Source organism: Oryx dammah, unplaced genomic scaffold, assembly GCF_014754425.2.
Source record: "Oryx dammah isolate SB20612 unplaced genomic scaffold, SCBI_Odam_1.1 HiC_scaffold_22, whole genome shotgun sequence".
Taxonomy (NCBI): Eukaryota; Metazoa; Chordata; class Mammalia; order Artiodactyla; family Bovidae; genus Oryx; species Oryx dammah.
Window position 1 is genome coordinate 16,454,872 of NW_024070206.1, and position 25,421 is coordinate 16,480,292.

Sequence of the window (25,421 nt, forward strand, 5' to 3'; positions counted from 1 at the left end):
TGGAAGAGGAATCCCTGGAGAGAGGAAAGTGATGAAGATGAGAAAGTCAAGGAAAAGTCACAGTTAAATGATGCTGGTCCCTCAGGTTGCATCCACACAAGTAGCCATGTTGAGCATTTTGATAGACTGAGCAAATGGCTAACCAGTCAAGCTCTAGGAAAACCTATAAATGCAGCAATGGTATATTTTTGATATATTTGTCTCCATGTTTATACTTTTTACCACCTTAATGATACCTCCCCCTTATTTCTCTGTAGGAACTCAGGGCCATAGTATCACTGAAACTTGAAGGTGGAAGAGAGGCTGCCACGGTCATCTGGTCTACCCCTACTAAAAGCAAGCATCTCTAATAGGTCTCCTGCCCTTTTCCTGAACTGAGTTTCATAGGACAACCATTTCTCAGGCAACTTCCATTGTGAAAAAGCATCCCTTTCCATTGGTTCAATGTTTGCTTATCCCTCCCATCTAGTGGTCCTTATTCTACGCTCTGAGGTACTGTTGAGTAACATGACAACTTCTTCCACAGTCATGGCCCTAGGCATTTCTTCTCTTCTCTAAGCTGAATACAACAGTTCCTCATCACTGATGATTGATAGAACAAAGGGCCTCCATATCTCATTCCTCTAGCCTGGCCCCATCTCAGCCAAAGACACTCTCAAAATGTGCTACCCGTTTTTCTCTTTGTACTCTCCTCTCTTTTTCATCCAACCAATTCTCAGAAATGACTCCTTCAACCTAAGATGCAAGTGATTGATCATGCTTACTATGTTACCCTCCCAAGATTGTTTACTTTGTAACAGGTTCAAAGACTTGAACTGAAGGGACAGCTGGGAGTGTTTGGGCAGGCAGGTAATGACAAGATAAAGAACAAGAGGAGAAGAGGCATAGAAATTTTCATGAAACCCTTAATATCATGCTTAATCTTCCTAAACAGAAGATTAACCCAACAAGATATTTCATTCACCACTCAAAATCATGAAACTGGTGCTGTGACCTTATGTGGCTCAGGCAGTCTGTGGTGAGATCCTCTCAGGTAAGGTTACTCACATGGCCAGGCAAATCCCCATAACGTGAATTCCTTGAAGGCAGGAAATGCTCCGATTCTTTACTGGTTTGTTGTCAAGGGGGACTGAGTGACATATTAAAATAGTTCCTCATGCAATGTCTTCTGGATGAATGAGTGAATGAGGTCAGAAACACAGTTAAAAGAAAGTGGTACAGTTAAAAGGAAATGATAAAGTTTAAAATAAAAGGATAAGGAAATACCAGAAAGTGGATTCAGCAGTGTCAATGACAGCTGAATTGGAATTTGGTTAAAGGCATTAATGAGCATAAAAATGGGCAGTCTGTAGTAGTAAAAGATAAAATTTAAGAAGAATCAATGTCAATCATAGTCCATAGGTACCAAACAATGTAGCTGCTAAATATATGAGACAAATATTTCAGAAATACAAAAAAAGTTTAATAAAACTATACAATTATAGTTGAATTTTAATAAACCCTTTTCAGAATTAAGATTTATAGACTAAAAATAAATAAGTGCATAGAAGAGTCGAATGATGCAGTTAATAAATCAATTTAATATACATTTCCTTCAGATTGAAAAATCTGCATTTTGTATGTTCAAAATCAATCATATACTTGGCTACAAAGAAAAATGCATAACATTTAAAAATAAAGATTGTACCAGCCATATTCTTTGTTCATAATCCTATAAAAATAGATATGGAAAGCTGAAAAACATCAAAAAGTTTGAAGTGCTGGAAATCAAGAAACACCTTCTTCAAAAATTCTTGCCTCAAAGAGAAATAAAATGTAAAAATAACAAATTTTTAAAGTTGATGAAAACAGAACACTTTATTCCAAAACCTACAGTACACAGCTAAAGCTGTAACTGAGGGAAATTAATAGACTTAAATGTCTTTGTTGTTAAATGGCAAAGATCTAAATAAGAGAATTTTATATGAATTTTAAAAACATTAGGAGAAGAGAACATTTAAATAAACCACAAGAAAACAGGAAAAAGAAATAAATAAAAACAAATTGAAATGAGTAGAAAAAGACAAATAAATTCTAAACTGCTTCTTTGAAAAAAATCAGTAAAATGAATGAAACCCTCACAAACCTAAGGGAAAGAGAAAATTACATAAGATTAGAAATGAAAAACAAGACAAAGCTGCAGATAACTGGAGAGATACAAATTACCACGAGAACATTATGAATAATATTCTGGCAATAAAATTTTAAAACTAAAGAAAATGGATTATTTCCTAGCAAGCTCCCAGTTTGAAGTAGAGATTTTGATTATGTCAGTTATCATAGAGGAGACTGCAGAGATAATTAAAATCGACCATTTAAAAATGCAGCAGAACAACACTGTTTCACAATGATGGTAGAGCTTGTCAGTGTTGCAGGACAGAAGATGAAAATGGGTGGGAGAGATGGCCGGGTCAGAAGGAGGAGGCAGCGGAGAGGGTGAGAAAGGGGTTTGTTAGGGAAAAAAGAGTTTAAAGACAGCACTTCTGCTAAAGCCTGCCCTCCCCAACCCCACACATACATTCTTACTTTCTTGAATTTCAGAGAGTAGTAGTTTGTTTCTGTTCAACCATAAATATTTATATTCAACTATCATTTGTACTTCCCTGGTGGCTCAGATGGTAAAGCGTCTGTCTACAATGTGGGAGATCTGGGTTCGATCCCTGGGTTGGGAAGATCCCCTGGAGAAGGAAATGGCAATCCACTCCAGGACTATTGCCTGGAAAATCCCATGGACAGGGGAGCCTGGTAGGCTACAGTCCATGGGGTCAAAAAGAGTCGGACACAACTGAGCGACTTCACTATTCACTATATCATTTGTACATACAAGAGCTGCTGGTAGTTTGAGATGATAGTAGGAAAACAGCTATGACATGTTCCCAGAAACCTTTCTTCCCTCCTGGAGGCCTCCTGGATTGCCCCATGCTGGTGGGGAGAATCTGCAGGGTTAGGGCTCTCGACATGTTCATTCAGGGGCAGGAGAGGGGGAAACTCTGGTTAAAGTGGGATAAGATAACACCAGGGAGTTAGCTCTCAGGTGCTGGGGGCTATTTGGACTACTTAAGAGGACCTCTGGACATCTGTCCAAGGCCTGTGGACAGTGGCCTGCGCTGGGCAGAGTTTTCTTAGAGGGTTTTCACTTCTGCCCACCCTCAGCTGTGCCTGAGAGAGATGCCGCTTCTGTCCACCAGCCTGGCTTTATGACTATACTTGTTCTGATTTCAAGAGGAGATTGTTTGACCACATTTGGAAAATATCGTCAACTTTCAGCATCTTAGCCTCAAAGGATTAAAAAAAAATTATTTTATCATTCCTGTACAACTTCTCTTGGCAAGGTAATTCACTGATTAATAATACACTTTGTCTGTTTTTTTCTTACATCATACTAGCAGATAATGTGTAAAAACACGTGTAAAAACATTTACTCGTGCATAAATACCTGGCCATCTTGATCACACTGCATTATAGTTTCTGGGGCCATGTGGCTTTTCCAGATTTGCTGGACATACTTTTTCCTTTTTCAGAATAACTTAGCTTTTATCCATTTTTCTCCGAACAAGTTTGGCAGCTTGCAACACAGTTAACTTTTAATTATTGTGGGGGAATTAAAGCAGGAACTTGGGAGGGAAAAACAACCCTGATAACTGTGACCCATGTGTTACCTTGTAAATGACAAACCAAGAAGCGGTGTAGGAAGAGAAGGAAGGGCAGAGAGAATCTTGTCCAACTGAGCTGAAAGCATTTTTCATATCCAGATTGTCTTCCTCTCCTGAGAATCCAATAAAAAGCGTGGCTAAAGGACTGTTCCCATCAGATCCAGTGCTTTGGGTGGAGATTCTCAGGGCTTAATGGAGAGAACAGGGGATTTCCTAGGACAATTTGCCCACAAAGAACAAATAGGGTTTCTGGTTCTATCTCCTGCTAGAACATGTGGGGTGAGAGGTCTCCTTCCAAAGGGTGACGGGAGTCCCCTCTGGAAGCCTGTCCGGAAACAAAAAGTCCTCTTCCTCCAAATGGAGGTCATGGGTCACAGTATGGTGGCACAACCTGGCCTGCGTGCTCCCTCCAGCCCTGAGATTCCAGCGCCTCCCTGCTCCTCTTACCTAGAAACCTTGCACTGAAGGGCTCCAGTTTTCTTCTTCCTCCCGTGGTGGTGAACCTACTGGCAGAGGCAAAACAGCCAGGAGCCAAGAGAGGGTGAGCCTGAGGGGTGGTTCCTAGACACGTGTGTGGACGGAGGGGCCGGTGTAAAACTGCGCCCCCTAGTGCTCATCACTGGGCTTGTCAGTCTCTGAAAGACCCTTAGGGCAGATCTTCCTGCTTCCTGCCACCCTGATCTCCCTTTCTCGGGTTCTCTCGATTTCCGAAGACACTCCACACTATCGCCCAGCATGTAAATGCCTTGTGGCTTTGTCTGATGTAAAGAACCTGGTGGTGTCCTTTGAGCCTGCCCACTTCCCACCAGCTCCTAAGTCACATATGGGTCTCTAGACCCTGAGTGTTGTTGTCTGGATGGTCTATAGCAGGGCCCAGCCAAGTACAGCTAGTGGACCAGATTAAGCTAGCTGCTTGCTTAATAAAGTCTTATTGGAACACAGCCACCCTCTTTCATTCACATGTTGTCTAAGGCTACTTTGCTCTATGATGACAGGGTTGAGTGTTTGTAAGAGATTGTGTAGCCTCCAGAGCTGAAATTTGACACTTTCCAGGACAAGGTTGACAACCCCTGGTCTGTATCTAAATAAAGATAGAAAGTTAATGCCTATAATTGGGAAGACAAATTATAAAATTCATTGATAATTGTTTGTTCTTCTACTCAAGGTTAACCATTTGTTTTAAGTATCATAAATCTCATAAAATTCCAACACCCACAGGCAAACTGGGAAATGAAATGGATCTCCGCAGCCTCTCACATACTGAGCTCAGGGGATTTCCTCAACTGAATTTCCTGCTCAGAGTCACTGGCTTGATCTGCAGTGAGACATGCCAATCTTTCATCATGAGTCATGTAGGAGCCTAACTTACTGATTACTTCCTGCTACAGAATATCCTCTTGCCCTTTACTCTGACCCCTGAATGTCTGAGTCCCTATTTAGATACTTTCAGTGCCCTAACTATCCCCATTTTGACTTTCAAACTGTGTTCCTCTGTCTGAAATTTCTCTCTTTTATGTAAAGCTTTATGTGCCCACAGGTCATTAGCTCTGTGCACTCTGGCATCCGCATTCCCTGAATTTTCACCCATTCAGGAACCACTCAGCATGTTTAATTTCATAGCTTCTATTATTTAGTTAAACCTGCTAAGAAGATCATCTCTGAATCACCTTTACTAAAGACTAAATACAAAGAATGGTTTTGTTTTAAGTCACTGACATTGAAAACACATGCCTTCCTACTAATACCAGGAACTCATCACCAACTTCTAACAGTGCACAGTGGAGAGTTAAGGCAATTTGGGCAGAGAGAGAAAATCAATGTCAGGGAGAGGGAGGTATAGGTGTGTTTTGTTCCACACAGGTGTGAGGAGAGGCAAAGAAAGTGAGTGCTGCAGCTGATTGACCCAGAGCTGAGATCACAGGGAGCAGACCCCGGTCGAGGCAAAGAGCATTTCTGCCTATAACTTGGCTAGTCACCACTGGAGGGTTTCTCCTCTTCCCGGCTTTTCACTGTCAGGTAGTAGATGCGGTTGGCCTCTGGGTAGGTGACTCTGCTGAGTGGGAGCTTGTAGATGGTGGGGCTGTTGGTCGTCAGGAGCAGAAAGGTGAGTGTGGAGAGGCAGAAGGGCCAGGTGCCTGGCGGCACACCAACCTGAAAGCAAAAACACTGGGATCTGAAAATGTTCCTGGGTTCCTGGGACCCTGAAGGAGAAGGATGTGGTAGGGGCTGAGAATGGCGACCCTCTCCTAGTGACAGCCTTGGCTTCTGGGTTGATCGTGTCAGAATGGTTGGTTTGGATTTGAGGTGTTGGTCCCTTTGGGGACAATCAGACTCTTCTAAAGATGGAGCTGAAAATCCCCTAGAGACAATCTCTCATTTCCGGCTAAACATGAGTACCTCCATCTGTCCACCCATCTTCCTCACTGCTGGTTACAACACTTTCTCTTTCACACACACATCCACACGAACACACCCCCCAGAGGCACATAAAATATGCCATGGCCAGTCCTCTGGGAAAACCCCGAATAAACCTTGACCAGGCTGTTGTATGGAGTGCTAATGACCAGAACCCACTCACAAGACTCCAAATGTCCTGAAGCCCTGGTTGGGTTGGGGCACTTTAGGGTAGTGTCAGGAGACCCCAAACTTACCACTGACATTATGTTGGTGAGGGCTGCTCCCAGGTATGCACAGAACAGGGCTGTGGAGACACAAGGATCATCAGGAGTCAGCTCCCCAGGGCCCATCCCCAGCCTTCCCTAAGAGCGGGCTCCACCCCGGCCCCAGTGCCACCGTGTTGGCCCCACACCCTGACATCTGGCGTGTTTCCTTGTGACCCATCTCTCACTGAGCTGTGTGCTCTCTGAGGGTAGAGATAAAAGCTTGCATACTCCTCTATCCCCTCCCCACTTCCACGGGAGCCCTGCATAGAGTCAGGCGTCTACAAGCATCTTTTACTCCTCCACACTGCCCTTGGTGACGCTCTAGCACAGACTGGATGGCTGGGTGATTGTCTGTCTGGAGGGATGAGTTGTCAGACTATATGAACTCTGAATGAAGTCCCTCTTGTCCAACATTCTGAGCTGCTGTGATGCTGTTGGACCCTCACCAAGTCCCCTCACAGCTGGACCATGTTGGGTCCCTGAGCCAGGCACCTGGCTTCACCCACAGATGAGGACCCCCAGGACGGTGAGGGGAACTCATCCACAGCCCTGGTGCCTCTGGACAAGCTCCTTCTGCCTCTGTTTGCTCTGTTTTCCTGTCCAGAACACCTTTCCCCTGTCTTTGCTTATCCAAATCCCACCCTGAAAGGGTTGAGATAAGCCCCAGCCTCCTCCCAGAGCCTTCCCAGGCGGTTCCAGTCACAGGAATCGGTCATTTCTCTGAGGATCATAGACAGTTACAGTCTCAACCTCAAAATACCTTGGTAGTTTTGACTTGGTGAATATTTGCTGAGCCCACTGGCTCCAAGTCCAACCTCCAGCTGGATGCTGAGGAGGGTACAAGAGACACAAGGCATTTACAGTTCCCACACTTAACTGGGGGGAAACAAACAAAAAAGCCCTTCTGGATGATATTATGCCCTTCACTTGTCTCTAGTTTTGCGTATGAGTGATTAGTGTCCTGTTGGTTCCAGAGGATATAGGCAACTCCAGGACAGGGAGGCTGATGGGACTAGAGTTTGAATCTCACTTCTGCCATCATAGTTGTGTTTGGACAAGTTTGTCAACCCTCTGAGTCTCATTTCCTCACCTGTAAAATTGGGCTAAAATCCATGCCTGGCAGTGGCCTTGGCAGGATGAAATGAGTGCTGTTTGCCCAGCACGGAGCGCCGCGCTGGGGTGCAGTATCATGCCTGTGGTCATTTCTCTCACACAGCACGTTCTTTGTTTACTCGATGCAAATCAGGCTCGTTTAGTTATGTGACTATTTTCTGGGACCTCAGTCCTCCCAGGCACGTCATCTCACTGGCTCTTTCCAGTGGTCTTTTTAGATATCACAGACAATTGCCCTGAATATTGGGCAATTACATCTCTGCTAGACCATGGCTTCATGAGGATGTGGCCTGTGTCTTCCAGGTCTAGCCGAGGGCCTAGCACTTAGTGGTGCCCTGTCGATAGTGGTGGAGTGAGAACAGTTGTTGAGGCCAGGAATGCTGCCACTAGCACCAGAGGAAATGCATGTGTGATTTCCTCATGAACGTTAGTGGTTCACGAGGAATAGTGGTGGTGATGCCATCTGACAGGGGAGAACCTCAGACCCCCCAGCTCTTAGGGTACGCCCCTTAAATCCCTTAGTGATAAGATCCCAGCTGCTGTCCTTCCATCACCACTGCTCGGTACTGATGAGGGTCCACCATGGGTATCACACAGCCAGGGGAGTGGGGAAGGGCAAGGAACAGCAGACTGGCTTGGCTGCCAGCTTCCCCGGTGCCTACCGCAGACGAGGGCCAGCAGGTGGGTCTGCCAGGTGAGGGCGTAGAACATGCCCCCGATGGCGATGCAGGAGAGGACAGAGTTGTAGCTCCAGAGGCCCAGGTAGATGGTCTTGAAGGGCGTGGCCACCGTCAGGGCTGTTGGACAAGGTACTGCATTTCTGGCTGATTCGAGGGCACAGCACAAAGGCCACCATGGCTGGTGCCAGTCCCCAGGTGCCCTTCCTCCCGTCGCTGAACCCCCCTCTCCCCGCCAATACCTGCTCATCAGAGGAGCCTCTACAAAGGGCGTCTGGTCTTAGGAAAGCAACAGTGTGGGGAGAGCAGTGGCTTCCACTGTTTTTCAAAGATTTCACTCAGAGGTATGACTGCGTCTAGGGTGAGGGTGGGCCAAGGAGGTGGGGCTGCAGGCCCTCCCCACTCCTTTGGCCAGAGCAGCTCCATTTTTAGCAAGAAAGATTTCAACTGCTTGAGAAAAATTATGTCCAGACACTTATTGATACATGCAGACAGAGAAATGAGACCGCAGAAGGAGTTGGATGTGAACAGCAGGTGAATCTGGATGAAGAATTTGTGGGTGTCTCTCAGACACAATTTCTAATTCTGTAAGTTTTCATAAGTTTGAAATTATTTCCAAATAACATTTTTTTTAAGTCATGCTTCCAAGAAATTTTTGAAAAATGTTGGGATAAGTCAACAGGCTTCTATTCCCAAAACACTCAAGGTCCATTTCTGACTCTACTCTCTTCATTTACATATATGAATGTGTGTATAGACACATATATAGAAATTAAATCACATTCGTTAAACGACAATCCAATTCTTGGGAAAATTTTTCCTGTTAGCTTAGTCAAAATTTCAAAGTGCTAGGTTGTTTATGGAGAAGGCAATGGCACCCCACTCCAGTACTCTTGCTTGGAAAATCCCATGGACGGAGGAGCCTGGTAGGCTGCAGTCCATGGGGTCACTAAGAGTCGGGCACGACTGAGTGACTTCCCTTTCACTTTTCACTTTCATGCATTGGAGAAGGCAATGGCAACCCACTCCAGTGTTCTTGCCTGGAGAATCCCAGGGACGGGGGAGCCTGGTGGGCTGCCGTCTATGGGGCTGCACAGAGTCGGACACGACTGAAGCGACTCAGCAGCAGGTCGTTTATACCCCTACAGGGTCTGCTAGTGCTCTGCACTCACACCAGATTCTCCTCTGCCTCCTACCCCTCAGCTCCCAGGGGCTACAGGCCAATAGGTCTCAGCCCTTTTGCGTCTCCCCATACGCCCTGCAGACTCAAGAAAGGAAAAAAATAAGTCTCAAGCCCTGACAGTGTTTAAAAACTTCAGTGAATACAGTAAGCTTAGACTCTTTACTGTGTACTGGGAGAAATGACCTCAGGAAAATGACCCCTGCCGAGAGGGGGCGCCGTGGCCTACCTGCCAGCAGCCCCACGATTGAGCCAATGGCTGCGTGCAAGCAAATGAGTGGCGAGCAGATGAACAGGGCCACCAGGAACACGCCACCTGTCCAGGGGTTGTCACAGCCATACACCTGCCCGACCCCGACAGGGATGGCTTGTAGCAGCTGCAAAGTCAACAAAATCCAGGTCAGTGGAGTGTGGGCTGATAATGCAAGGACCAAGCCTCGGGGTGAGGACTGAGCCTTTCCCCAGGGGGTAATGGCATGGAACGGGAGGATTGCTGTGCCCGCCAGCGTGTGGGAGAATGTGGAAGGGAAGGCACGAGCTGGAACAAATCACTCCTCACTCCACCACCTGGCAGGCATCTAAGCATCCCTCATGCAAAACCGAGCAGGTCCCCAGCACAGAGGCTGGAGCCAGGTGGTTCTGAGGGACATGTGGCTTTTGCTTTGGGGGTCTAGAGGGTGCCTCCCTGGACTGCCTTTGGGAGGTTTCAGGGCACCAGGGGGCTTCCTCTAGACCTTCTGAAATCCTAGAAATATTCCAGGAATTCTGGAAATATTCTAGGCCATTAAAAATTTTTTTTTATAAATTTTTTAAATAGAAGGATAACTGCTTTATAGAAAATTGTGTTGGTTTCTGTCTAGGCCATTTTGATGAATGATTTGACCAAAGATCACCCAGCTCATGGTAGTCGATCCCAGGCTAAAGCCTCTGAGCCTGACCCCTAGTCTCTTGGTTGCTCACATTTGGTGCTACCCCGGGGATGGGGGAGCCTGGGAAAGAAGAGGAGCACTTCCCCTGATCTCCAGGAGCACTTGGCAGACAGGGAGCATGAGGAATATCTGGAGAACAGCACGAAGCACCAGATCCCTGGGCTTGAGAGTCCCTGGGAGATGTTGGAACTGGAGATGATTGATTTGGCAGTGATGTCAAGATAGCTTTTAAAAAAAAATACCCAAATCACCCACATTTTGGCAAAAAGTTCTTTGAGGGCACAAAGGAAAAGAGGGAGATTGACAGGGCAGGGAGAGCACTGGCCCAGAGTTGTGAGCCCCAGCTTTTAGGGGTTTCTGCAGAAGTTTGTGTGTGACCATCTCTGTAACACGAGGAGGCTGCCCAACAGACAATCTTTCAGCTTCAAAATTCTGCCAACTTCTTCCTCCATTACTAGCTCATGTGACCTCTTTGAGGACAGGACTCCTTTAGCTGGGGCCATAATAGGTGTTTAATAAATATGTGTGGATTAGTTCAGTGGTTTCCAAATTTTGTGAACATTGAAATCACCTAAAGATCTTTTTAAAAAAATATTAATGCCTAGCACCTCACCAGACATCCTAAGTGGTGAGAGGGGGCATGGCCAGAGCACCAGATATTGCTAATGTACAATAGAAATTGGGAACCAATGGATTAGTCATCATCTACTGTAGATGTAGGGAGTTCATTGCACCTCTCCCTTTGGTGAAATTTTGTTCTTTTTAACAACTTGATTTAATTCTAGAGTCAGTCTGATTTCTTTAGAGAATTTGAAGTGTCCCAGACAGTTTTTAAACTATGTCCATTCTTGCCTCTGAATGTGTGGCCTTTTAAACACCAGCCATTGTTTAGTCTAGAGCCTATAGACTTGTGCAAGGAAGCACAGGGTGCGGGCCCTGTCTTATTTAAAGGAACCCTGAAAATCCTTTGTTCCAATCCAGGGACCTCTGCTTCATCTGGGAAGCCAGGTTTAAAGTCCAAGCAGGCAAGAATGAGAAAAATGAGGGGGCAAGCTGCCTTGGAGTGAAGTCTGAGTTTAGAATGAAGCTCTGCTGGGATCCAAACTTCAGCCTGGTGAACCGGGGCCCTGACCCCTCCATGTTGCTCTCTAAGCCAACACCCTGGTGCAAAGGGCAGTCAGGTGTACGGTGGAAATTTCCTAAGGATTGGCCTTCTCTGTACTCTGGATAATCCTTGTGTAACAACAACAAGCCGGCTAAACAAAACAGAAATCACTCCCCTCATTGTTTTAAAGAGAAAAAGAGAAATGGCGCTGATTGGTCAAAACTCAGATCTGGATGATGTAGAAGGAAAGGAGTCAGTGGTCAGAGAGGCGGTGCGGGGGAGCTCAGAGGGTGAGCTTGGGCCTCAGGGAACCTGGATTTGGCTCCTAATGCTTTTTACTGTTTGAAGATGAATAAGAAGCATCTCTTCCAAGTGGCCGTCTCTGCTCTGCTCTCTCAGCACGGGGTGGCACAGCCTCACCATGCAGGGCGGGTCGGGGGCCCAGTGGGCCTTTTTCTCCTGCAGTGCCGCATGCCGCGTGGCTGTCACTCAGACCAGCTTCACCCGCAGGGCTCAGGGACAGCAGATTGTGCCCTGAGGCAGTGTGTCCAGCCAGCAGATGGCTGATCATTCAGTTCGTTTCATTCCCGCTCTGACCCCAGTAGTTTTCCGTTTGAGAAAGCGGGCTTTCACTTAAACACAGGGCTCTGTCTTTTCCGTTGGCTTGGATTTAGACCCTAACCCTGCCTCTGATCCCATTCTAGCCCCAGCCCCAGCCCCAGATAAAACTTCTAACAAGACAAAAACTTTAAAAAGAGTTTGGCAGTGTTGGCAGCAGCGTCTGCCATGAGGGACGGGGGAGGCCTCCCTTTCCTGACAGTTTCAGGCTCAGGGTGTGGCTGAGCCTCCAGGGCCTGCGCTGTGCATGCCGCCTGATGTCTGCTCGGCACCAGGGCCACACCGAGCCCCACACTAAGCTCATCGAGATGCAGGGCTGGGCTGGGTGGGGAGGGCTCAGAAATCAGATTTTGTGAACAATATTTGAAGCACCAGCTACAGCTTGATCTTGGGCAACTAACCCTCCCTGTGCCTTAGGTTTTCCATCTGTAAAAGAGGATGATGGTAGTTAGCATTGGGTTATGGTGAGGTTTAAATGAGTTAGTAAGCTAAGGGCTTCGAACAGTGTCTGGTACATGATAAATTTGCTTCAAGGTAAGCTGTTAGCTATCCCTGTATTCATTAACAGGGGTTCCCTGGTGGCTCAGATGGTAAAGAATCTGCCTGCCATGCAGGAGACCTGGGTTTGATCCCTGGGTTGGGAAGATCCCCCAGGAGGAGGCCATAGCAACCCACTCCAGTATTCTTACCTGGAGAATCCCCATGGACAACAGAGCCTGGTGGGCTACAGTCCATGGGGCTGTCCATTAATATGCACTAACAAGGTCAAAATTTTACAATTCTATATATTTAATCTTGTGTGAGATCTTTATTATATCCCTTTATGTCTGATTGCTAGAGATCAGTAGAATAAATACATTTGTATATGTGTGGATATCAGGACATAAGGCAAGGTTTCTCAGCTTTGACATTATTGACATTTTGGGCTGGTTAATTTTGCTGTGGGGAGAAGGCCGTGCATTGTAGGAGGTCCAATAGCATCCCTGGCCTCTAATCACTGGAGGCCAGTGGTACATTCCACCTAGTTTTGACTTTTAAAACATTTCTGTAGACATTCACCGTCCCTAAGAGGGAAAAAAAAATCATCCCTGCTTGAGAGCCACTGAAATGGAAAATACACAAAAATTTACCCCCATCTTCTATTGATAATATCTTTTTTTTTTTGGCAGGGGCAGGGGGCATGCCTCGTGGCTTGTGGGATCTTAGCTCCCTAACCAGGGATCAAACCTGGGCTCTTGGCAATGAAACCTTGGAGTCTTAATCACTGAACATCCAGGAAATTCTCCTATTGCTAATATCTTTAAATTCCTAATTTTAAATATTATTTCAGTGCCGTGACCCTCCACCTACCTATTCATCTTGTTTAATATTTTCCCCTCAAAGCCACCGTTCTGTATTGCCAGCCTAACCCTTATCTGTACCCTTGTTTATCATCTGTTGCCCTGGGCAGATTGTAGGTGTCCTGAAGGCAGGGATGTTGTCCTATTTTCTGTGTATGCTCAGTGTCTGATGACAAGCCTGGTACATGTAAGATCTCCAGTAGGGGGTCATGGAAAGAAGATGTGGAGGTGGCAGTGACCCTTTCCCGTGCTCCTCTCTGCTAAGATGCATCATTTCCTGGAGGTGCAGAGAAGCTGAGAGCCTGAGTAATCCACAGAGTGGTGACTGAGATGGCTGCAGTGGAAACAGGCCCCCCCACACCTGCCGTTGGCGACTTACCAAGGGCATCTCAATCTCCGACCAGGTGATGTTGGGCACTGAAGACACAGGCTCCACCAGCGTCGTGGGGAAGAAGAGGTTGTAGTGGCCGGTGGCTGCCAGGTACAGAGTCAGGGCGAAGTTGAAGGGCAACGTGAAGACAGGGAGGTCCCACTTGCTGAAGATGGAACTCAAAGCACTAGAAAAGACGGGGCTGGAGATGAAAGAGAAAAGATTAATTGCTGTCATCAATCTTTGGTCTACACTGTCTAGTCCGCTCACTGGGCCACTCACTGTTCCCTTTTCCCTGACACAGTCATTCCCGTCTCCCTTGAGAATCTAGTGGTCCACTGACCTGGAACTGGATATAAGCCAGCGTTCAATATAAGTCTACATCTTTGGGAAACAAAATTTAAAAGTCTTATAACTTGTTTTCAGTAGGAAACTTTATAAAATAATTTACATATTTCTTTGTTTCTTAAACCAAGAAAACAAAATCTAATCCTTACAAAATGGCATGTATTGCCTTTGGATCATTATAAGGTACATCATGATGTATCTTGGGCTGTGATGACATTTAGAATATATGCTTTAAATAACCTTCTAGGGGGAGGCTGCTATGGACATAGGAAACTCACAGGCTTGAATTCAGCTGAAGTGCTTGGAACTATTCTGGGAACCAGCATGTGAAAATGAAACCTTCAGTTGATTGTGTCCTGTGTTCTTTTCATCTTCCTTGTAGAGAGCACGGATTTTGGAGAAAGAGGGAGTGAGGTGCAAATCCTAACTCCTACACTTAAAGGCTGAGTGAATAGCACTAGGAAATTTACCTTGCCTCATCTCAGTTTCTTCTGAAAGGACCATCGCCTGGCATCCAGTGCCCTATGCCTCCCACAGGTGCACAGGTGCACAGCTGCAGGGCCAAACTTGAACTCATGTGATGCGGTTGATTGGGTAACTTTTAATTAAGGATGATCAGTCTCAAACAGGCATTTAAGCCTGCCCTAATCCCTACTATAGATCCCTAGCAAATTAACTTTCCAATTTGCTGAGACAACTATTTCACATTTTCTCCTTTCTCCTTAAATCTTTGCTTTCTGTCTCCCTTTAGTTTCACTAACCACCTTGCTTTACTTCATTAAGAAAACAGAAATGACATGATGAGAAATGCCTTATCTTCCTGACCATAAGAATCGTATTCCAACTGCTTTGTCCCCACACACTCTGCCTCTCTGCCTTTTCATATAATGGAGTGTTCCTGCTCTCTTCTCAGGCTAATTCTTTTTCCTGTACTTGGGATTCAGCCTGTCTCGAAGTCTTGGTTCCTGCAGTTCTGTCCTTTCTCTTTTGCACCTTCAACCTCTCCTTTTTCTCCAGGTCACCCTCATAAATCCATAACATGCTCTAGTGTGTGTCTGCTCACTCGCTAAGTCGTGTCCAGCTCTTTGCGACCCCATGGACTGTAGCCCACCCCAGGGTCCTCTGTCCGTGGGATTTTCCAGGCAAGAATACTGGTGTGGGTTGCCATTTCCTCCTCCAGGGGATCTTCCTTCCCCAGGGACCCAACCCGGGTTTCCTGTGCTCTTGCGTTGCAGCTGAAGTTTTTACCACTGAGCCACCTGGGAAGGCCAAAGTGCTCTAGCACCTTCTAACATAAAGATCTTCCCCCTTTAACCTGATTTCTGCACCAGCTATTGCCCCATTTCTCTGCCTCCTGCACAGCAACACTCAAGACTAGTCTGCCTTTGCTGTCCCCAATCTTTCTCTTTCCCCTCTTTACTGAACCCACTCCCATCAGGTATATGTTCTGCCCACACCATGGAAATGGCTCTTGTCCAGCTCACAGATGTCGTCTCTCTTGTTGAATCCATGGCCAGTCTCTGCCCCTTTCATTTGACAGTTGGATCCTCAACCCTTCCATCAGGGATTGAGACCCTTCTGTCAGGGGTACCACGACACTGCACTTCGTTGCTTCTGCAGGCGCTCCTCAAGTCCCCTTTGGCGGTTCTTCCCCTCTTCTGCCAGACATCTAAATGCTGGAGGATCCTACAGCTCTGTCTTGGGTCTTCTCTGTTCGAACACTCTCTTTCTGCGTGACTGTCTTTAGTCTCCAGGATGAAGTATCTTCTATATGCTACTATTTTCTAATCTTGACCAGATCACTAAGTTTCAGATTTGCACATCCAATGTCTTTCTCAGCATCTCTACTCAGAAGACTGACGTTTAATGTGTCCAAACAGAACTCTTGATTTGTGTCCTGTCTCCCACCATCAGCTTGCTTTTTATCCCTGCCTTTTCTATCAGCCCAAGTTCTCAGGCAGATTATAGGAGCACACTGAGTCTTCTTTCCTCCCTGCCTCATCATGCTCCACAGCCTCCCAGAATGTCCTGTTGCCTTCACCGTCCTTAAAATATACCCTAAGCGTAGCCACTTCTCATTGCCTTCATGGACATGGCTCTAGTCAAAACATTTCTGTCCTCTGTGGGTTATTGCAGCAGACTCCTAACTACACTTCCAGCATCCATGCCTGTCCCAGCTAGAATCCACTCTACACTGCGAGGAGAGAGATTTGTTTTAATTTATCCACATCCTTCCACTCGTCTGCTTAAAGCCCTTTAACTGCTTCTCACCACAGCTGTAGTAAAAATCGAAAGGCTTACTGGAGAGGTAGAAACTATTAGGTACAAAGTAAGCTACAAGGATATATTTGCAACACAGGGAATATAACCAATATCTTATAATATTTATAAATGGAATATAATCTTTAAAAATTGTGAATCACTATATTGCACACCTGTAACTTATATAACATTGTACAGCAACAATATTTCAATTAATAAAAAGGCTCCCTGGAGTCATGTGGTGCATAGAACATGGCCCTCATTATTTCTGCCCTCGCCTCCTGCCACCCCTGCTTCATTCACTGGGCTTCAGCCCCACTGGTCTTGTTTCTTGAACACATCATGCTGTTTTAGTTGGAATTTTTTCACATGCTGCTGGTTCTGCCTGCGACTTCAAATGGCAGGTACATTCTTGTCGTTTAGGTGACTGTTTAAATATCCCCTCTGCAAAGTGGCCTTCCCTGACCATGCGAGTCTGGACCACTCCTTCCCATTTGCCCCGTTTTGCTTTCCTTAAAGCACTTACCACATCTTGAAAGGATCTTTTTAATGAACAATTTATGAATTTATTTCTTTCTTTGCCAAGAAGAATGTAAGCTCCCAGAGGATGCAGACCTTCTCTTGGTCACAGCTGTCCCCACCATCTAGAACAATCCCCGGACAATGAAGGCCCTCAGCAAATTGTAGTTTGCTGGGGAACTCTGGCACTACTAGTCTCTGCCCTGTGGACTGGCTTCTAGGACTGCATGGATGGCTTAGTGAAGTGCCAGGGTAGAGGTGCTCAAATTTTTTTTTTTTTTTTTCATTTTAAATTGGGAAGTGAAGGTAGGGCGAGGGCACTACAGACACACTGGCATCCAGTGCTCTGTGGCTTAGGGGCTTAATCTCTGCAGTTATAAACCAAATGGATGCAAATAAAGACAGGCCCTCCTCCTTCTGCAGCGTGGCATGTGGGGGGCATTAAGGAAATCACCACAGAAATGACTGCCTTAGCATTTTGTCGCGATACATTAAGGAGGAAATCCTAAGAAGAAATGTAAATTGCCCAGAATGCTTAATGTCTTAATTTATTTGCAAACACTACTAGAAAGTGCTGGAACAGCACTTAAACTAAATTAAACTGACGGGTTTTAGTAACTCCCAACTTTGAAACCAGAGAAAGATGTTAAAAATCAGACAGCATGTCGGAGAGTTGTAGACCAGCAGCAGTGGGCGTGACGCTACAGACTCACTGCAGGTTCAAGTGAACTGGGCGTCATGTGTGTAAAAGGCCTATTTGTTCGTAACACCCTTCATCTTGACTTTTTTATTTTGAAAAATGAGGCGATTGCACAGCAAGACCTTAACTGATGCTTCTTGTTCAAAGATTCTATGCTTTAAACAGAGACATTTTGTCCCAAGCAAACTCTCTGATTTTGTTAGAAGTGAAATTTCAGCTTTTGGGTCTTGGTTAGGCCGCTGGATAGATGATTCCCATGTAGCCTGGAGTTGAATAGTGCAGACTCTGGATTTATCATCTGGGGTAGGTTACGCAGCCTCTGCATGCCTCCCCTTCCCTTCTGTAAACTGGGGACAGTAATAGTCCTCCCTTGTGTAGTAAGGTGCCAGGCACTTAGAAAATACTTGGTAAGTGTTAGCCCTCATTAGCAAGCCTATCATAAAGAGGAGTTTATCAGCACAGTAAAACCTATGTGGTGGGCTTCCCTGGTGGTCCAGTGGTTAAGAATTCACCTGCTAAGGTGGGGGACGTGAGTTCAATCCCGGGTCTGGGAAGATTCCACGTGCTGTGGGACAACTGAGCCTGTGCTACAACCGCTGAGGCCCACGCACTCAGGAACCTACTTTACGACAGGAAGAGCCACTGCAGTGGGAACCCACCTATGTCAAGGAAGAGTGGCCCCCGCTCAGCATGCCTGTAGAAACCCGTGTGCAGCAAAGACCCAGCCCAGCCATAAACAGTAAAGAATGAGCCAACATTAAAACATGTGGCATTTGGCCTTTGAAAGGTCCCTATTATTCCCAACTCAAAATGACCCCCTCATGTTACAACAAACTCCTGGACTCTTGGGAGACAAGCCAGCCTTTGAAGAAGACACTGGGCCCCATGCCAGCGTCAGACACAACGCCTTGGGTCCCTGTAGGTGTGGAAGCAGAAGGAAGGAGGCGCCTCACCAGGACATGGCTGTGAGGATCACAGGAAGCAGAAGCCACCAGTAGTAGTCTAACTTCTCAGAGAACACGGCTATCAGCATTCCCACCAGCATCCCGTTGTACCCGTGCAGACCCGAGGCGATGGCAGCCCTGGGGGTGAAAACACAGTTACCGTGTAAATTTGGGGGCACTCACGTGGCCCTTTCCTGGTGCTAACAGAAAAACATCAGCTCACTTGATGAATATTGGGTAGTCACCCTGCTGCTAGTATCTTTCTAGATCACACATATACACACACACACACACACACGTGATTACTCTCATTGATCTGGAATTAAATGATGCACTTTGTGTATAAGATCTCCTTTGCAAGTCAGGGCAATCTAGGCTCCTTGATATGGAGGGAAGTCTAATAGAAACCTGACACCAGGAAGGTATATGTGTGTGTGCATGCACACGCGTGTGTGAAAGAGACAGGGCAGGAGGAAGAGAAGGGAGGCAGGGAGGAGAGTGTGTGTTCTGACTGTGCTGTGTGACACTATGACTTTCTGACGTTGAGTGCTTTCTCCTGTCTGAGGTTGTCCCCAGAGTTGACAAGGGGTGTCCTCTGTGAGGCCCACGTGCCTCCCCACACCCGGTATGGCAGGAGGACCAGAGGTGCCCTAGAATCCAAGCTTTGCCTCCTTCTGCTTCATCAGAGATGCCTGGGTGCACCCAAACTCTCCCTGATCCGAGTGAACTCTGCCCTTGACCCTTCCCATTGCTCTGCTGGGCAAGAGATGAGACTGGGAAAATAGCATTGCAAAGCCCCCACAGAGAATGAGATTTGTGTGCTGTGGTCTCCACTGCCCTCCACTGAAAGCTTCATGGGGCCAATGCTCATCTGACGTGCGTGTCAACAGCAGTCAACAGTGTCTGTACAAGGAATTGTTGAATGGATGTGAGTGCATGTTAAATCCTACCAGGTACTGACTGTTTCACAGGCAGAGGCATCTGGAAGCATCATGTCCTGTGATGGAGGAAGGGTGCTCTGACCAGAGGAGGCTCCTGCCTGGCAGAGGCCACGGCTTAGGTCTAGAACAGGGGGACCTCCCGTTGTGGAGTGAGCAGGAGATCAGCTCAGCCAGATTAGGGGAGTGGCGGGCAGGGGAGAGGGTGGGCAAGCGTATCAAGTTTCCAACAAGAGAAGCTGAACATGGGGCACTTGTGTGGGTACACTTGTATAGGATTTAGGACATCTGGGTCTTTAGGGGCTCCTGGGAGCAGGCAGGGGGCTGAGAAATAACAGGGCAAGAGGAAAGACCATTGGAGTTCAGAATCCCCTCAGGACTAGAAACCTATGTTTTTTGGGAAAAAAAAAATCATTATCTTTAAGGGTGTTTGCATTTTCTCTGTGTTTTCTCATTTCTGTTCCATGTTAGAATTTAGTCCTCTTTTAGTTTTAATAACAGCTGATTTGGGAAAATCGAGCAGAAACCATTGACCCACATTGGCAGGAGGGTGTATAGGAACAGGAGGAATCAAATAAAGGAACTCAGGGGAGATAAAATTAGGGGGGCATCTAAGGGCTGCCTCCACAGTTGCCCTTCCCCATGGCAAGTCCTCTCCCTGGACCCTTCTGTAACAAAACTTTGGTGGCTTCTGGTTTGATTGTCAAAAGGAAACCCATCACCTTACATCCCTACCTTGACCATCAAAAATATAAAATTAGGTGCAAACTCAATGCCCCCAAAGACCTTCACTAGAACCACATTCCTCCAGGACTCCGTGGCATCAGTGCTGCTGAACTTGAGGCTGCAGTGGTAAAGTGCCTTCTTGGACTAGTGGGGGTGGGGTAGGAGAAGTAAGGATTGGGGAGTGAGCGTGCAAGGAAGAAGGAGTGGTGGACAGGGAGAAGCGGTGTGGGGGGAGTGGGGATAGGCCGGTAGGCATTGTGGAGGGGACTGGTATAGGTCATGACTAGGATTTGCAGCTACATCAGTGGTTTTCTGGGGACCGTGGTGAAGCTGGGGCTTCTCGGAATGATGTGTGTATGGATGTCATGTAGGGTGCTTAGAGCCTTAATGTAAAACATGTCACTGACCTTCCAGAAATGAAGTTGGAGTCTTTGCTAGACACTGTAGTGGAATATGGAACATCTGAGATGGAATTCTTGTTCTCAACGTAGCCAGTGAGAGCAGACTCAGAAAGCAGAGAACCATCCCATATGGTATGGGGGTATATTCTGTGATTGTTCAAAGAGAAAGGAGGGTTCAGAGAGCACCGGGAGACTCAGGGGTGGCTCCCTGGAGGAGGAGGGATTTGCAGGAAGTAGAATTAGATTTTACAGTGGAGATGATGAAATAGATTCTAGGGATTAGATTTGGTAGACAGAGTGCCTGAAGAACTATGAACAGAGGTTTGTAACACCATTCAGGAGGCAGTGACCAAAACCATCCCTAAGAAAAAGAAATGCAAGAAGGCAAAGTGGTTGTCTGAGGAGGCTTTACAAATAGCTGAAAAAAGAAGAGAAGCAAAAGACAAGGGAGATAGGGAAAGATATACCAAACTGAATGCAGAGTTCCAGAGAACAGCAAGGAGAGATAAGAAGGGCTTCTTAAATGAACAATGCAAAGAAATAGAGGAAAACAATAGAATGGGAAAGACTAGAGATTTCTTCAAGAGAACCAGAAATATAAAGGAAATATTTCATATAAGGAAGGGCACCACAAAGGAGGACCTAACAGAAGTAGAAGAGATTCGCAACAGGTAGCAAGAATACGCAGCAGAACTACAGAAGGAAGGTCTTAATGATCTGGGTAACCGTGATGGTGTGGTCACTTACCTAGAGCCAAACATTCTGGAGTGTGAAGCCAAGTGGGCCTTAGGAAGAACTAAGAACAGTTCAGTTCAGTAGCTCAGTCGTGTCTGACTCTTTGCAACCCCATGAATCACAGCATGCCAGGCCTCCCTGTCCATCACCAACTCCCGGAGTTGACTCAGACTCACGTCCATCAAGTCAGTGATGCCATCCAGCCATTTCATCCTCTGTTCTCCCCTTCTCCTCCTGCCCCCAATCCCTCCCAGCATCAGAGTCTTTTCCAATGAGTCAACTCTTTGCATGAGGTGGCCAAAGTACTGGAGTTTCAGCTTTAGCATCAGTCTTTCCAAAGAAATCCCAGGGCTGATCTCATTCAGAATGGACTGGTTGGATCTCCTTGCAGTCCAAGGGACTCTCAAGAGTCTTCTCCAACACCACAGTTCAAAAGCATCAATTCTTCAGCGCTCAGCCTTCTTCACAGTCCAACTTTCACATCTATACATGACCACAGGAAAAACGATAGCCTTGACTAGACGGACCTTAGTCGGCAAAGTAATGTCTCTGCTTTTGAATATGCTATCTAGGTTGGTCATAACTTTTCTTCCAAGGAGTAAGCGTCTTTTAATTTCATGGCTGCAGTCACCATCTGCAGTGATTTTGGAGCCCCCCAAAATAAAGTCTGACACTGTTTTCCCATCTATTTCCCATGAAGTGAGGGTACCGGATGCCATGATCTTCGTTTTCTGAATGTTGAGCTTTAAGCCAACTTTTTCACTCTCCTCTTTCACTTTCATCAAGAGGCTAAGCTACTGGAAGTGGTAGAATTCTAGCTGAGCTGTTTAAAATACTAAAAGATGATGCTATTAAAGTGCTGCGCTAAATATGCCAGCAAATTTGGAAAACTCAGCCGAGGCCACGGGACTGGAAGAGGTCAGTTTTCATTCCAAGCCCAAAGGGCAATACCAAAGAATGTTCCCTCTGCTGTGCTATGGTGCTCGCTTCACAGGTTAGGATGGCTATGCTCAAAATCCTCTAAGTTAGGCTTCAGCAGCATGTTGACTGAGAACTTCCAGGTGTACAGGTTGGATTTAAAAAAGGCAGAGGAATCAGAGATCAAATTGCCAACATTCGGTGGATCATGATAAAAGCAAGGGAGTGCCAGAAAAACATCTACTTCTGCTTCATTGATTATGCTAAAGACTTTGACTATGGATCACAACAAAATATGAAGAATTCTTAAAGAGATGGGAGTACTAGACCACCTTACTTGTCTCCTGAGAAACCTGTATGAGGGTCAAGAAGAAACAGTTAGAACTGGATATGGAAAACTGACTAGTTCAAAATTGGGAGAGGAGAATGACAAGTATGTATATTGTCACCTTGCTTATTTAACTTATATGGAGAGTACATCATGTGAAATGCTGGGCTGGATGTATCACAAGCTGAAATTAAGATTGCCAGTAGAAATATCAACAACCTCAGATATGCAGATGATACCACTCGAATGGCAGAAAGTGAAGAGGAACTAAAGAGCCTCTTGATGAGGGTGAAAGAGGAGAGTGAAAAGGCTAGCTTAAAGCTCAGCATTCAAAAAACTAAGATCATGGCATCTGGTTCCATAACTTTGTGGCAAATAGAAGGGGGAAAAGTAGAAGCAGTGTACGATTTTATTTTCTTGGTCCAAAATCACTGTGGGCTGCCCTTTCCAATCACTTTCATGACTGCAGCCACGAAAGGAAAAGAAGCTTGCTTGCTAGAAGGAAAGATATGATAAACCTATTAAAGAGCAGAGAAATCAGCTTGCAACAAAGGTCCATATAGTCAAAACTTTGGTGCTTCCAGTAGGCATGTACAGATGTGAGATGTACATGTACATCATGTATAGATGTAAAGAAGACAAAGCACCAAAGACCCTTGGACTGTGCAGAGGTCAAACCAGTCAATCCTAAAGGAAATCAACCCTGAATATTCATTGGAAGGACTGGTGTTGAATCTGAAGATCCAATGCTTTGGCCATCTGATTCGAAGAGCTGACTCATTGGAAAAGACCCTGATGCTGGGAAAGACTGAGGGTAAAAGGAGAAGGGGGCAACAGAGGATGAGATGGTTAGACAGCATCCCCAACTCAGTGGACATGAATTTGAGCAAACTCTGGGGGACAGTGAAGGGCAGAGGCCCCTGGTGTGCTGCAGTCCGTGGGGTCACAGAGAGTCAGAAATGACTTTAGTGACTGAACGGCAACAACTAGATTAGATAGGCAGAAGCAAAAGTTCTCAGCTGGGAAGAGCGTGATGCTGTGTGTTAGGTTGGGTGAGGCCTGTCAGAGAAGGCTTTGGAATCCGGCTGAGGGATTGGGTTTTTACCTAATGCACTCTTGTCTTAGATTCTTAATCAGGACATTTGGGAAGATTAGGCAGGCAAGGTGTGTGTTTCCCTTGTAAAACTGGGAGCAAAAAAAAAATAAATAAAAAAATCCATGGAGCAACTCTTTGAATGACTTGGCAACTTTTCCAGTGGATTATGGTCAGCAGGGAATGGGGAGAAACAACTGTCAGATCAGGAAGGAACCTGGGCTTCTTGAAGATGACCTGTAGGTTGGCTAGACGGAATTCACCTCAGGGGATTTTTGGCAAACAACGATGGAGCAGAAAGGACAAGAGCTGATCCTGTCAGAGGCGAGTTATGTGTCAGCTGCTGGGAGGCTTTAGGTAAGTGGCAGCAAGGAACAGGGAGCCCAGTGCTAGAAGCCAAGACACAGATCCTGGCTGGAGTGCATTTCTCCTGTCACTCGCCAGAACTTCACGCTGAAGAATTCAGCCTCTCATCCATCTGACCTGGAATGGCCCTCGAGCTTAGAGCTGGCGTGTGTCTTGGTGGAGCTGGAATGTCGGGTGGCTGGAGGACTGGGGCACTGGTTACAACACAAGCAGCTTGGATCGTTCCCCAGGCTCTGGGGTCACCAGGGGCCTCTGGCTCTGCTGTCCACCCTGTCCATGTGCCAGCGGGAGAAGCCACGTGTCTAAATCTGAGCCCTGCCGCCCATTGGTCATGGCACCGTCCGTGAGCAACTCCCAGCCTCCTTTCTCTCACTTGCAAAATGTGAACGCTTTTACCTTCACTGTCTGCTTTGTGAAGTCACAGGAAGAACCACAGGTAACAAGGCAGAAAGGTATTTTTCAATCTTTTTGACAGTGCTCCATAGTAAGGAAGGAATGTATTTCATAGTATGACCCAATTTCTATCTCTCTCTCTCTCACACACACACAACATGATCGAAACAAAAATTTCACAAAATAATACTTTACTATGTAATCTGTTTTATTTTATGCTGTTATTTTAATTAAAAAAAAATTTTAAATGCTGCTGACCATTCATGATTTGTGAATGGATTTGTGACCCCAAATTAAAAAAAAAAAGAGGACATGGGCATTCCTAAACCTCTCTGGTCATCAGAAGCACCCAGGAGAATCTTATTTAAAACACCACCCCCATATCCAGATCCGCTGAAAGGGAACATCTCTGGGAAGGAGGGAGAATGGGGGCGAGGTGAGAAACTACATTCCTTAGCAATCACTCCAGGTGATTCTGGCCATCAGGAAAGTTTGGGAACCATAACTTATGGCAAAGGTCAGTTCAATAAAATGCTACCTATTGTTACTGGAATTTGTGGCCCCTGGTGCAGAGCTGGCCGCTCCCCCCTGCCTGCCACTGAGCTTCCCGCTCCTGTTTGTTCCCTTCTCTAAACCATCCCGGCACTACCCTCTTGCCTGCTGGCCTTCCACTCTCCCACATCAGCGCTACTAGTTCAAGGCTGCCCTCTCTAACCTTCCCAACACGTAGAGATGTCTGCCTGCTCTGAACTCTCCCGTATGTATACTGCCTAGTATTATTCAGAGACATTTCTTGTCTGTCAGTTCTATCTCCCTCAACTGCATGGTAGGCTCCATGAGGAAGAACAGTGCACCTGCCTTTGAGGGAACGTTTCCAGAAGGCCCTACAGCCAAATGGAGCCTGGCGCTGTCACTTGCTGTGAGCACACTGTGTGAAGAACTCCAGTGACATGTTCAAAGGTGATTCTCAGGAAACTGGTTGGCTGATACTAGGGTACAGTTGGCTGGTCACTCAAGTAATTGCTTCTCCACCTTTCTACTCCGAGAAACCAAGACCCTCACA

General features: G+C 46.2%; 1 protein-coding gene across 6 annotated transcripts in view; it reads right to left on the reverse strand.

The window, feature by feature from the left end:
- SLC14A2 (solute carrier family 14 member 2) overlaps positions 1 to 25,421 on the reverse strand; it is a 506,126-nt gene that overhangs the window by 28,809 nt on the left and 451,896 nt on the right. For 3 of the 6 annotated variants that reach the window (XM_040264569.1, XM_040264570.1, XM_040264571.1), the window contains 6 exons: positions 18,470 to 18,598; positions 13,697 to 13,889; positions 9,555 to 9,702; positions 8,131 to 8,265; positions 6,344 to 6,393; positions 5,669 to 5,843 (listed from right to left, as the gene is read on the reverse strand). In XM_040264569.1, the coding sequence (XP_040120503.1) occupies positions 5,669 to 5,843; positions 6,344 to 6,393; positions 8,131 to 8,265; positions 9,555 to 9,702; positions 13,697 to 13,889; positions 18,470 to 18,598 (830 nt within the window). Of the gene's footprint in view, positions 1 to 2,771; positions 5,844 to 6,343; positions 6,394 to 8,130; positions 8,266 to 9,554; positions 9,703 to 13,696; positions 13,890 to 16,823; positions 17,440 to 18,469; positions 18,599 to 25,421 lie in introns of those variants that run through there. The other 3 variants (XM_040264573.1, XM_040264574.1, XM_040264572.1) reach the window with 3 other exon arrangements.